Source organism: Aspergillus pseudotamarii (assembly GCF_009193445.1).
Source record: "Aspergillus pseudotamarii strain CBS 117625 unplaced genomic scaffold BDV38scaffold_116, whole genome shotgun sequence".
In the NCBI taxonomy this organism is placed as follows: domain Eukaryota; kingdom Fungi; phylum Ascomycota; class Eurotiomycetes; order Eurotiales; family Aspergillaceae; genus Aspergillus; species Aspergillus pseudotamarii.
In genome coordinates this window covers 36740-50675 of record NW_022475130.1, presented here as the reverse complement: position 1 = coordinate 50675, position 13936 = coordinate 36740, and the positions used below count along the sequence as shown (strand labels likewise).

General features: G+C 48.2%; 5 protein-coding genes across 5 annotated transcripts; 2 read left to right on the top strand and 3 right to left on the bottom strand.

Annotated features, from left to right (window-relative positions):
• Positions 1–1599: 1599 nt before the first annotated feature.
• On the top strand, positions 1600–3249 carry BDV38DRAFT_264872 (unc-50 family protein). Its single transcript, XM_032056317.1, has 4 exons — positions 1600–1863; positions 1975–2096; positions 2256–2593; positions 2649–3249. The coding sequence occupies exons 1-4, from the start codon at positions 1622–1624 to the stop codon at positions 2958–2960; spliced, it is 1014 nt and encodes a 337-aa protein (XP_031907375.1). The 5' UTR covers positions 1600–1621; the 3' UTR covers positions 2961–3249.
• On the bottom strand, positions 3142–4684 carry BDV38DRAFT_26214 (PDGFA associated 1 family protein). Its single transcript, XM_032056072.1, has 4 exons — positions 4505–4684; positions 4270–4393; positions 4124–4191; positions 3142–4044 (listed from the first exon to the last, which is right to left on the bottom strand). Exons 2-4 carry the CDS (start codon positions 4313–4315, stop codon positions 3445–3447), a joined length of 714 nt encoding a protein of 237 aa, XP_031907374.1. The 5' UTR covers positions 4316–4393; positions 4505–4684; the 3' UTR covers positions 3142–3444.
• Positions 4649–7001, bottom strand: BDV38DRAFT_26082 (putative MFS monocarboxylate transporter). The gene has a single exon (XM_032055964.1). The coding sequence runs from the start codon at positions 6383–6385 to the stop codon at positions 4943–4945; it is 1443 nt and encodes a 480-aa protein (XP_031907373.1). The 5' UTR covers positions 6386–7001; the 3' UTR covers positions 4649–4942.
• Positions 7002–7552: 551 nt separating this feature from the next.
• Positions 7553–10947, bottom strand: orlA (putative alpha,alpha-trehalose-phosphate synthase subunit Tps2). Its single transcript, XM_032056013.1, has 4 exons — positions 10841–10947; positions 10213–10722; positions 7872–10116; positions 7553–7808 (listed from the first exon to the last, which is right to left on the bottom strand). Exons 2-4 carry the CDS (start codon positions 10633–10635, stop codon positions 7642–7644), a joined length of 2835 nt encoding a protein of 944 aa, XP_031907372.1. The 5' UTR covers positions 10636–10722; positions 10841–10947; the 3' UTR covers positions 7553–7641.
• Positions 10948–12045: 1098 nt separating this feature from the next.
• BDV38DRAFT_264847 (uncharacterized protein) lies at positions 12046–13891 on the top strand. The gene has a single exon (XM_032056316.1). It carries the CDS (start codon positions 12152–12154, stop codon positions 13793–13795), a length of 1644 nt encoding a protein of 547 aa, XP_031907371.1. The 5' UTR covers positions 12046–12151; the 3' UTR covers positions 13796–13891.
• Positions 13892–13936: the final 45 nt, after the last annotated feature.

The following is a 13936-nucleotide window of genomic DNA, read 5'->3' as shown; positions in this document are numbered from 1 at the left end:
GTCTGGCGACAGGGGAGGTTGTGGAAGAGGAGTTCAACTCGGGGGTTCTAATGCAAAAGCTGTAGGCAGATGTTCCTCTATGGGGTTAATCTTATGTGGTACAAAGTCGCTGGTTCCTTTCTTCCTCTTCCCACCCTTTTCCTATGAGGATCCAATAGAATTCCCTCTTGTTGGACTGTAGAGTTATATCATGAATGCTAAACGGGCCGTCTCCAAGGCAGAACGCAGAGGGTGGTATGTGTCATCTGTCGGTCATTGCGTAAGGATCGGCTGGAAGGGACAACGGATGTTCAGGAACCGTAGTCGAAGCAAACGTGTGACAATCAACTGGGGGTCGAGAAAAGCCCCAGTACTCTCGTGTGGATTGTTATAAGCTTGGGAAGCAACAAATCCCCCGTTAGTGTCGTGCTGCACTCAAGAATCACCAGGCATAGGTAGGGCATCAAAAACATACGTACTAGGAAGGGGAATGGAACCAAAGGACTAAGGATAGGCGGGGATTATCAAGGCAGAGGAACTGTGGGTATACGTTGAACCACTGTGGGGGGGGGTGGTGCGATGATTTTTGTCCCTTTTCTTTTTAGTTCCTTAAGGAAGAGAAGTAGGTCATAAGATAGAACTAGTGGTTGCTATCTGGGTGAATAATAAAGGAGGGAGGTTTCAAGAACAAATGACGGACCACTTCATGGCCCCGGGGAAAAAGAAAATAAGAAATCGACAAACGTGACAGGGGAGGGTGGGCAAATGTTTACCGGATATAATCCATGATCAATTCCTAAATCAAAAGAAAGACACTGGGACTGGAAGTGTCGTACTAGGCGGTGCTAGTGCCGATGGTCAGGGGCAGCAGGAGTCTTGGCCAGAACCACAGGCTCCTACAGGATGACCTGTAGGTACATTACGTAGTACGAAGTATACTAGTTGAGTATCTCAAGGGGGAAAGACATGGAAGCTATTTGCCCATCGGGTTCAAAGTCTCAGATGTCCTGTGTCCGAGAATTTGCATCTCTTTCAGATCCTTTTTTCTTCTTCCCTTCCACCCCCTCTCTTTTCTGCCCTCGAATCCCACACAATTAATTCCCCGGTTAGTTGCACCACTAGTCAACTAATCATTTAGTACTTAGCTGCTAGACTAGTTCATATCAAACTATAGATGCACATGACACTGAATACTGATCAATTACTCAACTCGTTAGCAAGGTCTCGGGTTTACTTGAATAGTCAACATCAATCAATCTTATGAGATCCTCAATCCTGACCTGTTGCTGTGGTATGGGCCACCATGGACATATAAGACTCGTGTTCTTTCTGCTCTGTAAATTTCCTCAATCGCCCGTAAAAATCCCTAATTTTTGATCCCAATAGTAATCTTGATGCAAGATACAAAAAATGATTTGAGGAGACTCCTCTCTGGCTAAAGAAAAGAGAGTAAGAGCAAGAGAAAGACACACACACACACACACACACACACACACATATATATATATATATAATATATATATATATATTGAAATATATCCATTAGTGATTGGTAACCGTTCAATTATCGGTTACAGTTGTAATACATCACGGACCGCTAGTTGATCCGAAAGCACCGGCTGGCGGATGACATAACATTTGAATGAGGATCTTCCCCCCGACTCCATACCTCGGAAGGGGTTCAGGAGCCACCAATACTCGTAAAGACACATGCTATCCAGCCCTTCCTCAGACATTCATTCTGTACCCGAGTGCTTCCCTAAACTGCGCAAAGATGAATCCTCACATATCGGTTCCGCGCCAGCATGCCAGTCCGTCTAATTTCGGCGGCACAACACCAGCAAGCCGTGGATCTAGCATCCGGATGCCGCGTTTTTTCAAAAGGTGCGCTCTTTGAGAACTCCCGTGGGCTAGACGATAACGTCAACACGGAGTATGACAACTTGAATTATTCGTGGTAGGCGATTACTGATCCGAACCCCATGCTGGCCGCAGGATGTTCAAGTTTCCGCAGATGGACTTTGAAATGGCTATATGGGAGATGACATCACTGCTGATCGCTCCCAAGAAAGTTTTTAAATCCATCTACTACCATGTGAGCATAGTCTTGATCTCTGGTCTTGCTATAGTGCAGGCGTGCTAATTATATATGTCATTGTAGAAACGTAGGTACCTATAAACCCAGCAGTCACAACCCGGTTGATGAGGAGACAATGGAAGAAGTGCGTACTTTCACAGCGATAAGCTCATAATAACCCGTCGCTTTATCTTCACAGAAACTAAGAATACCTGGCATCGACCTGATCCCTCTTTCACCTATCTACTGTCCTTCTTCTTGCTCCTCACAGCTCTCGCGTGGGGTCTCGCATATGCACCGTCTTTCGGGGCTATTGTCCGCTTGTCTCTACTTTTCATTTTTCTCCATTTCATCGGATCATCGCTGCTGGTGTCGACAATAGGGTATTTTGTCATCGGCCGACTTTTCGGTCCAGATGGAGCGGCAACCTCCCTCTCTGGGTTGCGAGGCGGACGTGGCCGGAGACGTGGTGCAGCACAAGGCTTGTTCGTGCAACCAGGCGAAAAGGATCAATTGGAATTTGGATATTGCTTTGATGTACGTCAGGATGATGCCAAGCAGGCATTTGAGCTGAACTAACCATTACAATTAGGTCTCCAACCGGGCATTCTTCCCTCTCTACCTTCACCTGTATGTTGCTCAGTTCCTTCTCCTGCCGCTTCTTACGCGCAGTCCGAGCAACTTCCTCGCCACGTTCCTTGGGAACACGCTCTATCTTTCTGCCTTGGCCTACTACACATACATTACCTTTTTGGGGTACAATGCCCTTCCGTTCTTGCATAATACTGAGTTACTCTTGCTTCCCATCCTCGCGTTCGCGATCTTGTGGCTTGTGAGTTTGATTGTGGGATGGGGTATTGTGGCGCAAGGAGGCAGCGTGGAAGGGCTCTTCTGGGGTGCCTAACCTCTGGAACCCTACCAATGGTCCGTCGTATTTGATGAACTTTCAATTGTACCTCATTCAAGCAAGGCGTTGGTGTATACGGTGACGTTCTCGATACGGTTCATATTAATGTTCATTTGTACCGTTTTGTCTGCTTTGGGGGATCTGAGCGTAGGGATATACTGCCCTTTCCTATTTATTGTGTTTATTGGAGCGAAAGCCTATCGTATAGTAGCTCTCTACATTTGCATATATAATTTTTTTTCTTGGTTTGCGGGTCTGGATATCCAACCATAGAGAGACCCGCGCTGGTGATTATCTATTGAAATTGTATTGTTCGTTCTGAAACGATCTATTCGGGTATTCTGTGTACAGTCCATATGATATCGTCAGTAGCCGGTTAGCGTTATACCCAAACCAAGTTTCTAACTAGCTGTGAATAAAACCATCCCATAACCCCTCATCAAAGTCTTGGGATCCAAGCCAAGGCTGCTGTCTGTTTCATTTATTTTTTCTTTGGGCCACCTTTCTTCTTCATGTTCAGCTTTGCCTCTATCTCTGCAGCACGCTGCTTGGCTAGCTCTGCCTTCTCTTCTTTTTCAGCTTCCTTCCGTAACCTTTCTGCCTCTCGTCGCTCCCGAATGATAGCTAGACGAGCTAGATCTGCACGAGCCTCCTCTGTTTTACCCTCAGCGTGCAGTTTCAGATAGCGTTCACGTTCCTGTTGAGCCTCAATGGCTTCGCGTTCTCTCCTCGACAGCTGTGACATGTCTTTGTCCGGATCTGAGTCATTTAGTTGCGAGCGAGACTTGGCCGTGTGATTCGGATTTGAGGGCAATTCTTCATCCCCATCACTAACCCTGCCATTTTCTGACTCCGAATCAGACGGTGGCAGATCGCCAGGCTGGACCTGGTTCCGTTTCGCTATAGCAGCTTGCTTCTTGGCTTTGGTTGCTGCTCGGCGCTCCTCACGAGTCATCTCTGGAGCTGCGGGAGAGCTGGATCCAGGTTTGGCGTCTTCCGTTGAGGATTCTTCTTCTGATCCAGACACTTCCTCCTCACCATCCTCCTCTTGTGATGAAGCTGCGGCATCGTCGTCTGGTTCCTGTTTCATTGTCGGGAATTGTTAGGAGTTCGGCTTCTAACATAAATTATGTCCATGACCCTGCCGTGACTTGACGTACTCTCCATAGACTGACGGGATTACCGTGCTTGTCGACTGGTTGAATATCGCGACTAAAGTGTTTCCCACCTGATATTCAAACATGCATCAGCCTAACATTAATCTCGTAGCATATGGTTTGGGAAGAATCCCTGATATTGCACCTACCTCCTCGCGAAGGCTTGGAGAACTTCCCACGGCCACGAGGCGCCATGATGTGAGTGGTCGGAGAGAAAGGGGCCAGCCAGGGTATTAAATACAACGGAAGTACCAGAATCTCTAGGTAATATATCTTAAAGAGATTTCTGTAGTTATACAACTGTCACTGACTTTGAAAGACAGAGCGGGGAGGAGGAGGGGGGAGAGGAGAGAAAGGAACAACGGATTATATGTAAGTGCATACAATTTAATCCCCAGAGGCGCTTCTCAGTGACTATTTCTTTACCGAATGAAACGAGAATACGGTGTCAGTGAGGCAGACCACTCTATGCCAAAAAGAGTTGAATCACAAAGTAAGCAACCAGAGGGCGAGGAAAGCCAGAAGTTAGACAGTTGAGTCACGCAGAGGATTTCTATGGTAGGGTGGGGGATTAAATCAAATGATTTAATAAGTTATGATCCTCAGGCATCAATGTGACCCACACCGAGTGATTCAATCAGCAACGGCCATATTATCTACGAGTCGTCAACTATTATGCACAATTGGTAGTAGTATATTATCAACATATAGACTGTCAAAATTTACAAGTCTGTTACACACACACATGACACTCACCCACACATATCCCATTTTATGGCGTCATTATATTCCCTTACAGATGTTGCGCATTTTCCAACAACCTCACGACCGTTGCCAGGAGAACCCCAGTTTGGCCACTCTCGCTGCAAACAAGGTCACTGCACCAGCAACAACTGCACTGCCCATGAACATCTGAGCATACAAATACTGCCCATCATTTAGTTGGATCAATGCCCCCGCGATCGGAGAGCCGATGAGAGCAGCGACAGCCACCACGCTGAGCACCATTCCCATCCTCACGCCGGTCTTTTTCAGGTCTGTTGTGAGGGTACTGAGAGTTGCAGGGAATAGAGATTGGATACCAGCCGCAGCGAGACCATAAAAAGCGCTAAAGGCGTACATCCCTTTCGGGCTGTCCACGGCAGCCCAACAGTATGCAACCACACCGGTAGCTAGACTACAGGGGATTAGCAGGTTCAATGGCCCGCTATACCAGTCAGCCATGAGGTTCGGAATCAGTCGACCTAGAAGCCCCACACCATTCATGACCAGGAGTACATCGATTGAAGTTGACTGAGAGACATTGATGACATTGCGGGCAAAGCTACCAATATAGAAGAAGCCGATATAGATGCCCCAGAAGTTGAGGAACATGCCAATGGCAAATAACGCATAGGAAGGCTCCTTGAATGCAGCCCATTCAACGAGCGGACCGCTTTGGCGCGGTGGTAGCCTTTGCTTCAGAAAGAGCAAGCAGGGCGTTAGTGTGCCCAAAGAAATAAAGCCGAGGATTCGCATGGTCCATCCATATCCGATCTGAGGCAGCAGACGCATGACGACGGCGGGAAACACCAAGCCCCCGGTTGCCGATCCGGAGGCCACAATACCCATGGCAATCGAGCGCCTTTTGGTGAAATACGTAGGCACCAGGGCAATGGTAGGGCAAAACATGAGTCCACAGCCAATTCCTTGCCCGACGCCTTGGGCCAAGAACAACTGCCAGTACTTGGTTGACAAGGATGTCATAAAAATGCAAAACAACTCCAGCACCGCTCCCAACACCAAGGTGACCTTGAAGTATCCGGCGTCGGTTGCACGACCAGAGAAAGTCCCAATAAAAAAAAGCAAGAATATTTGAATACTTCCTACCCAGGAGATGTCAGATGGAGGATGCCCTAGTGTTTCAGTATAGTAGGTCTGGAAAACGCCAAAGCTATTAATGTAGCCCCAAGTGTTGAAAATGACAAAGTGACCCAAGGCGACTTGAGACCAGGCCAGGAAGCCGCCATCAGGCGGAGGCCCAAGTTCTCTGTTCGATCCTCTGGTGCGGACCAGTGACAACGTTTTAGAGGCCAACGCGCCGGCATTACTGATGTTTGTGGGTGTCTTGGAGAGCTCTTTCGTCCGGCAGTGATCCACGTTTGATTCTCTGTCGCCGGGAGCCTCTCCAACGCCGCTTGCAGTCTCATCTCGGTGTACGTCGTCTTCTTTCTCGTTTATCATGCGCTGAGAATAGCTAGTGCCACTGGGTATTCTGTCCGACATATTTGCTAGGTGGCAGAGAGTGAATTAACAACGTGTAGACTTGTGGTCGCCAGGTGTTAAATACGTTTCTGGGCTATTGAGTAATTGAGCTGTTCTTCCACCAGGGAAGCCTTGCCATGGATCGAATTCTGTACAGACCAATACCCGAATTTGTGTACATAGGGTTTGAAAGCAGATCTACGGACAGCCTAGAGAAATTTTGTGACAAAGTTGACGGAAGAGGGCCGTGTTGTCCTGCGCGGCTTGTTCGCCGAAGCCATTGGAACCACGACCCAGAATAGGGCTCATGACCAGTGGAGAAATCTCCCTCTTGTACTATTTCTTTTTCCGGGTCAAAGCAACTACTACTCCGTAAGCGCTCTATGGAACCTGGGGGGAGGGGCTGATTAATAAGAGGGAGGCGGGAAAGAACTGGATGAATAGAACCGACTTCGCACAGAAGTCCGAGGAGCAGTCATTGTGATTCCCTGGGTTAGGGTGCCGACCGAGGGGCGAAAAAGGCGACGATCAGTGGATTTAATTCATTAAATGAAAACTTCCAAAGAGCAGGCGGCGTTGGCCCCAGATTTGTACTCTGTACGTACTTCGTACATACGCTTTTCGACCCCACAATTTGCTAGATACTTACATGACTATGGTACTAGTACGGAGTAGTTACTAGTTAGTAATAACATACATACTTATTTAAGTATAATGGAAGAGTATCCTCACTGGCTTGCGCACTTCCACCCAAAAAGTCCAACTACTACCACTTACGGTATCTCGGTAGGGCTTTATCCCTGAATCTAGCAGAGCATTAAGATTCTGTCCTTATATAACTCTCGTCTCTGGTCTATCTAGTCTCTAACACATTATGAAACAGCGGCCGAGCAAATCCATCTATGACATATTATAAAAGGACAGTGAAAAAAAGCAAAGGGAGGCAATCAAACTCTGCGACTAACCGACGAAGGGAGGAAAAGAGAATTGAAAAAGCGGGGGTGGGGAAAAAAAGACAACTCCACCCTAGCCAGGTAGTGCTACAACTTCGCTTAACGGACGTTCTTCCTAAATAACGACAAATGCCAAACCCCATCATGACGCCTCTAACAAATGGCCACTGCCAAAGGTACCCGTCTCCTCTACGCCTCTAGAATAATATGATTTATAGAATGACAACCATCTACCGCCGATGCTCTGTCATGGAAAGCTGGCACTCATGTCGGAGCCTAGGTCGTACAAAGGTCACAGAGGCCAAAGGAGAAAGCTTGCCGATATCAGTAGTCTTGAGTGGAGCTACTGTTGAGCATCGTAACAGTCTCAATCACGTCGGCTGGCTCCAACAGATGCCAACTTGCAGAAGTCTGTTTCGAACTAGCACCGACGGTTACGGAATAGACATGGTCTTGTGGGAGGTCAAACTTTTGAAGGGCTCGAAACATATCTGTGACAGATCAGCCATCATCGAATGATGTCAACTAGCCGCGAAGAGCCAGACTAGACATACCTTCATCAGTAAAGTCGTCCCCTGAGCAAAAGATGAATTCAGGAGCCTGTCCAGGGCCAGTCCCGTATTCGTTGACTAGTCGGCTTGCGATGAACCCTTTGTTGACAAACGTCGGACGAACCTCCAAATTGGCCTTTCCTGCCATGACTTCCACGTCCCATCTTTTACCTACAGTCTCCTCTAGATGTTTTCGACACTCACGAGCCTGGAACGCACCATACTCAGGGTCTGCACGCCGATAATGCCATGTCAAAGCAACCCGCTTCCTCTCAATGAATGAACCTTGAGTTCGCTCGGTGTAGTGCTGGAATACCTCCATAACCTCCTTCTGCCATCCCATGTTCGATCGTTCGGCCAGATTCTCCCAGTCGTCCGAGCGTGGCTTCCGGATGAAGCAACCATGCTCGGCACTCAATCCTAATTCAGGAATGTGACCCATCCATTCATCGAGAAAGGCTTGATCGCGCCCACTGATGATCCATACTGCATTACGGGAGTCTGCGGCTAGGGTTTTGATAGTCCGCAAGACACGGTCGGATGGTATAGCGGCCTGTGGATCTTTGACGATTGGGGTAAGTGTGCCATCATAGTCGAACATGAAAAGCCTCTTCCGTGCATTATGATACTGCTTTAATAGCTTGGCTCGATCGAGGGCGGGAGTCGCCACAGATTGGTCAAACGAAGAAAGATTGGTCAACAAACGCGAGAGATATTGTGTGGACCAAGCCGAGACTGTATTTGTTGTAACATGCTTGTAGAGTTTCTGATGGCTTGCCTTTCGATCATCAGAGGACATCGTCAAGGCCTGATTGATGGCTCCAGCTACACCTGCCGTGTCCCACGGATTGATATGGATCGCACTTGAGAGGGTCCCAGCAGTTCCTGAGAACTCGGAGAGGATCAAAGGACCGTAACTTTGCTGTTGGCAGATGATATACTCCAAACTAGTCGTGTTCATGCCATCTCGAACAGTGGTAATCAGACCGACATCAGCCACGCGCAGCAAGGCAAAATACTCATGCTGGGAGAGGTATTGCGGGTAATACTTGACGGGTGAGAAGCTCAAAGACCCAAAGCGGCCGTTTATGGTCGAAACAAGATTGGATATCTGACTTGCAATTTTGTTCTCCTCTTTTTCCTCTTCGACACTGGTCGGACTGGTGACCTGGATAAGCACCACCTTGTCGCGCCATTCAGGGTACCGCTCCAGGAACACTTCGAACGATTGCAACTTCTGAGCCACACCACGGACACTGTCCAACCGATCACGGCCGACAATGATCTTCTTCCCGGCGTAAAGCTTGCGTATCCCCGTCACAGCGTTCTCGATCTCAGAGGAACCGAAGGCAATATTCTGGATTGCCATGGCATCGATACCAATAGGGAAGACGTCCACGGCCACGTGGGCACCATACGCATCAACTCCGGCGGAGTTGGAGTCAAATCCGAGCACCCTAGTGCAGCAGGATGAAAAATGACGGGAATACGAGAAAGTCTGAAATCCAATCATGTTCGCACCCAATACTCCGGTAAGCACCTCCTTTCGCTTAGCTAGACAGCGCATAAACTCGCTACTGGGAAATGGGGCATGTAGGAAGAAGCCAATGTAAATGTTTGGGATCCGCTGCCTCAACATACTGGGCAAAAGGAAAAGATGGTAGTCATGGATCCAAACAATATCGCCTTCCTGATATTCTTTCAGAATCCGGTCTGCAAATAGCCGATTCATTCGTACGTAATCCGCCCACCAGTTGCGTTCGGATCGGCCATCTGTGGGGCCATGTTGCTTGTAGTGCAGGAGAGGGTACAGCTCCCTTTCTGCATATCGCCTCCATCTGCCTTGATCCTCCAAGGAGATTGTATCCTGGGGGATTTCTGTCTCAGCCGACAGCCACACGGGGACGATTTTACCGTACCGCCCGGAGCTTAACTGCGCATCTAGTCGACTTCTATCGTCCTGGCTGACTGCGAGACCATCTAGGAGAGGATGGCTAGGTGGCCGTTGATTGGCGTCCACAGGTATAGGTGCTGCTGCCTTATTGAGGGGTTTTGCTGTACCATTTGCCGCAGCTGGCAGCTTTGCACTCGTGTTTATGGGGATTTGCTGCAAAGGCACCGTGTCCTCCGGGACTGGTTCTACTTCGCCGGTCCAACCAACGAGTGTATGAGACCAATTAGTCTCCTCGGAACCTAGATATGCCAAAGAATCGAATAGTGCCGAGGTTCCCGGACGGGGTTTGAGCTCCTATTAACTAATTAATCTATCTATGTCAAGGACTCTGCTAAGGCCATAAGATGGGAAATGAGGGTACAAATGAATAGACAAACGGGGCATACACACCCAAGACTCCCGCCGATAGTAAACTTTGTATGGGATACAGAAGGCGGCGCTAATGATTCGTCCAGAGAGACGCAAGCCTGGGTGTTGTTGACGTAGATCTGCCTCCAGCGCTTTGGGCGTCTCCCTCAGACTCAAACGACGCAAGAGTTCAATTCTCGATCTCGCATCCTTGGCAGCCTGAGCAGGAGTGGTAGGGGTAGTATTTGACGACTCTGAAGACATCTTTTCGCTAGGAATTGCAGAGAAGTACGAAGGCGCATCCGTAATTAAAGATTGCATTTTCTCACCACCCGGAATAGGGGTGGCAGTTGAGGCCTTGGTGTAAGCCTCTTCACCTAGAACTTTGACGCCCGGGCCAACTAGAACCGGGTCAGGCTGGTCGCGGGGTATATTTGCAGGGGTCGTCCTTTGTTCGGAGGACATTCTCAAATATAGATAGAACAAGTAATAAGGACGATGCAAGGGGGAGAGGCGAATGACAGCGCGGCGAGGATCTAATCAGCTATCGATCTGAAGTTTCCAAGACTAGTCAGAGAAACGACATTGTCTTCGAGCTTCTGTGTACGAGATCGATGATCAACAACAGGGGGGTGGGCAATAATTGTAGGACTTTTCGAGTCGCAGGTACCTCGGAGAAATGGAATGGGAGAGATAGATAAAGCTAGTTTGGTGGGGGGGGGGGAAACCGCGAACTATGCCCTGGACGGCAAACTGGGAATCATTCCATGAACTGGGGGCTGTGGGAGAGTTAGAACACCGTAAATAAGAGATTGTTGTTGGAGTAATGGTGAACTGGGTTGCTTTCTCTCTTTCTCTTTTTTTATTCCTCAATAAGAGTGAAAGCGTGAGGGAAGGGAAGACGGGGTGGGGAGAGGGAGAGAGAAAACGGGGTCACTGACGGAGAGGGGCGGACGGTTTAGAAGTCACAGGCGGTGAAGACCTGAAGAACGTGGATTCAGTCGCTTCGCTCGGTTGTTGGCTGCTTAATATATGCAAGCAATAGGGAGAGCTGGATTGTTCACGAGCCAGAGAAGAGAGATATGAGGGATATAAGGTAGAACAGGAGAGAAGGAGATAGAGAGAGAGGGAAGATCAAAAGCAAGAACGGTGATGGGCCACACACCCACCCCCCAAAACGGACTGTTCCAGGCCGGTGACTCGGAAGGAAAAAAAAAAAGAAAACATATACTTTACTTTACTTACCTTAATTGTCTTAATTAGTTCGGAAACAACTATAGTAGTATGGACTATAAGTACCCAACCAGACATAGCCTATAGAGTATGTAGTCCCATAATGATGAATTAATTGTCAATTCAAATAACCGGTTTCAACGTACCCCACGATACTCGAGTGGATGATGCGATCCATGAAATTCTCATTATCAGTCCTTTCCCCGCCAACCGTGAGTTCATCACACATGTACGTCATTACCCGAACGCTTGAGATCAATGTCCTTCTTCTTCCTTTTGTCTTTCTTTCTTTCTCCCTTTTTTTCCCCTTAGTTCACCCGAAAATAGACAGAGAATGACTACAGAATGATGACCTGCCATTGGGGCACGAAGATGAATCGGATTGTGCCTTCTCCGGGTTGGTTGTTTGGCCCAAGTACAATTGGTAGACCCATCCTCACTAATACTAGAACTAATAATATGGATACACAGTATGCGTTGTTAGTACGTATACTAGTAATCTCATCGAATCATCGAGACCCGATTATCTAATCAATTGCCTACTCCCGGTGTTAGGGCTGTGTCTGGCACGTGATAAAATCTTTTGTTATCGGGTGCACGGGATCAGTGTGGATGCTACCATCACCAAGTTCTTCGTTTCTTGGTTTTTGTACCATTCATTCATTCGTCTATTCGATCGCTCCTTTATTCTCCTGCTCTTTCATAATAAAAAAATTTTAAAACTTAGAACGCTGCTCTGTCCCGGTATATGCCCCGGGTTCTCGTCAGTCATTCGCAATGCCTCGATTGCCTAGTTACTCGCGCGACCATGCGCTTCTACCTCTCGGCCCGTCTACTCCCCTCTCCTTACCCTGTCCTTCGGCAACCCACGTTTCACTCTTCCCTGTCGATCTTTCGAGCTGTTTCTGGAACTAGGTTCTACTCTAAGGACATGGCTGTATTTAAAAACAGCCTCCCGAGGACTCTCGAAGCCCACCGATCCTCGAATAGGACCGGTCTGGTTCGTAAAGTATTCGATCGGACACCCTCTGGAGACCTCGCCCGCCCTGTAATTCCGGTGGACGAAGATTTGACCTTAAAATTACCAAGGAAACCAGCTTACCCAGAAGCTACAGCTCAGCTTGTTTCATCTGGGCCATCGACACGGACAGCAAGGAGTACTCGTACTATGAAAAAGGATCCCGTCATTACCACCCGAACAATCTTGTGTGACCGGATACGATGGAATGTAAATGCAGAACAAGGCCGATGGGAGCAATCCCCATGGATGGATTACTGGGACGCGGGTCGCGAATGGCCTGACGGCTTCTTGCAGCTAGATGCAGAGATCCGCGCACTTGAGGAATATTTGTTACCAACACCTCCTGAACAGGATAGGGTAAATCATATAGTTACTCAAGTTACAAACATGCTGCGAGATGTTATACCTCATACGCCGCAGGTCATTGGCTCTCGGCGAACCGGGTTTGCGATGAGCCATTCAGACTTGGACTTCATCTTGCCTGTGCCGGATCCGGCCCGATCGATCGACAGGGTCCGAAGGCCGAGTCCTACACGGCCACAGATTCTTAGTCTCCATAGTGATCTATTGTCTCGGGTGGAATGTACCCTTCAGCATTGCTCGTCGTTCAGTGGCCGGATTGAGTTGAACGGTAAATGGAATTCAATTCTGACCGCTGTTCACCATGAGACCGGTATGCGAGTGCAGTTCCACTGTGGTGAAGGCTTGCCCTCCTCTGTTGAGTATATATGCGACTATCATGCTGAATATCCTGCGATTCGGCCGCTATACATGGTCATCCGTCTGATATTGGAGGCGCAAGAGTTGTTTGGTAGCCATAACTCATCCATTGAGCCTGATACTCTTGTGATGCTTCTTGTGGCATTTCTTAAAATGAATCATGGCCGATTCCAAGAGTCAGGGAGCTTGGGCGAACAGCTCCTTGCTGTTTTAAAGGTCTACAGTTCTGAGGTTGATCTACGACATACCTGTGTTTCCGTGGACCCGCCGAGCTTCTTTGATGCAAGTACTGTGAAAGACACAATAAAAAAATACGATGCAGAGGATTTGCCGGCCCACCTCCGCGGCCAGCGTGCACTTGTAAATCGGAAGAAAACGGCTGCTATCAAGCGAAACATACCGGCAGCCTCGAGGCTATGCCTTCAGGATCCCGCCAATTATATGAATGATCTCGGCCACACATGTTGTCGCACTTCTGAACTCCAGGACGTTTTGGCGCGCGCACATTATCGCCTTAGCACATGTCTGGGTGCAAGGGAGCGGCGTAAACATGGTGGTTTGAAAAACAGTCTTCTGGCTTCTGTTCTACAAGCGAATTTCGATGACTTTCGCAAGGTGCGAGCGCAGATAACCACATCTTCCTGTATATGAGAACAGATCAATCACTTGTAATAATAAGCAGTGTATAGTATCGCCTAATTTAATATAGATTAGTGCCATCTTGTCGTATATCTTTGATAAAACTATCATATTTGAACTTTGTTCCCGTTGGCTGTAGGTCAATTAACAGCG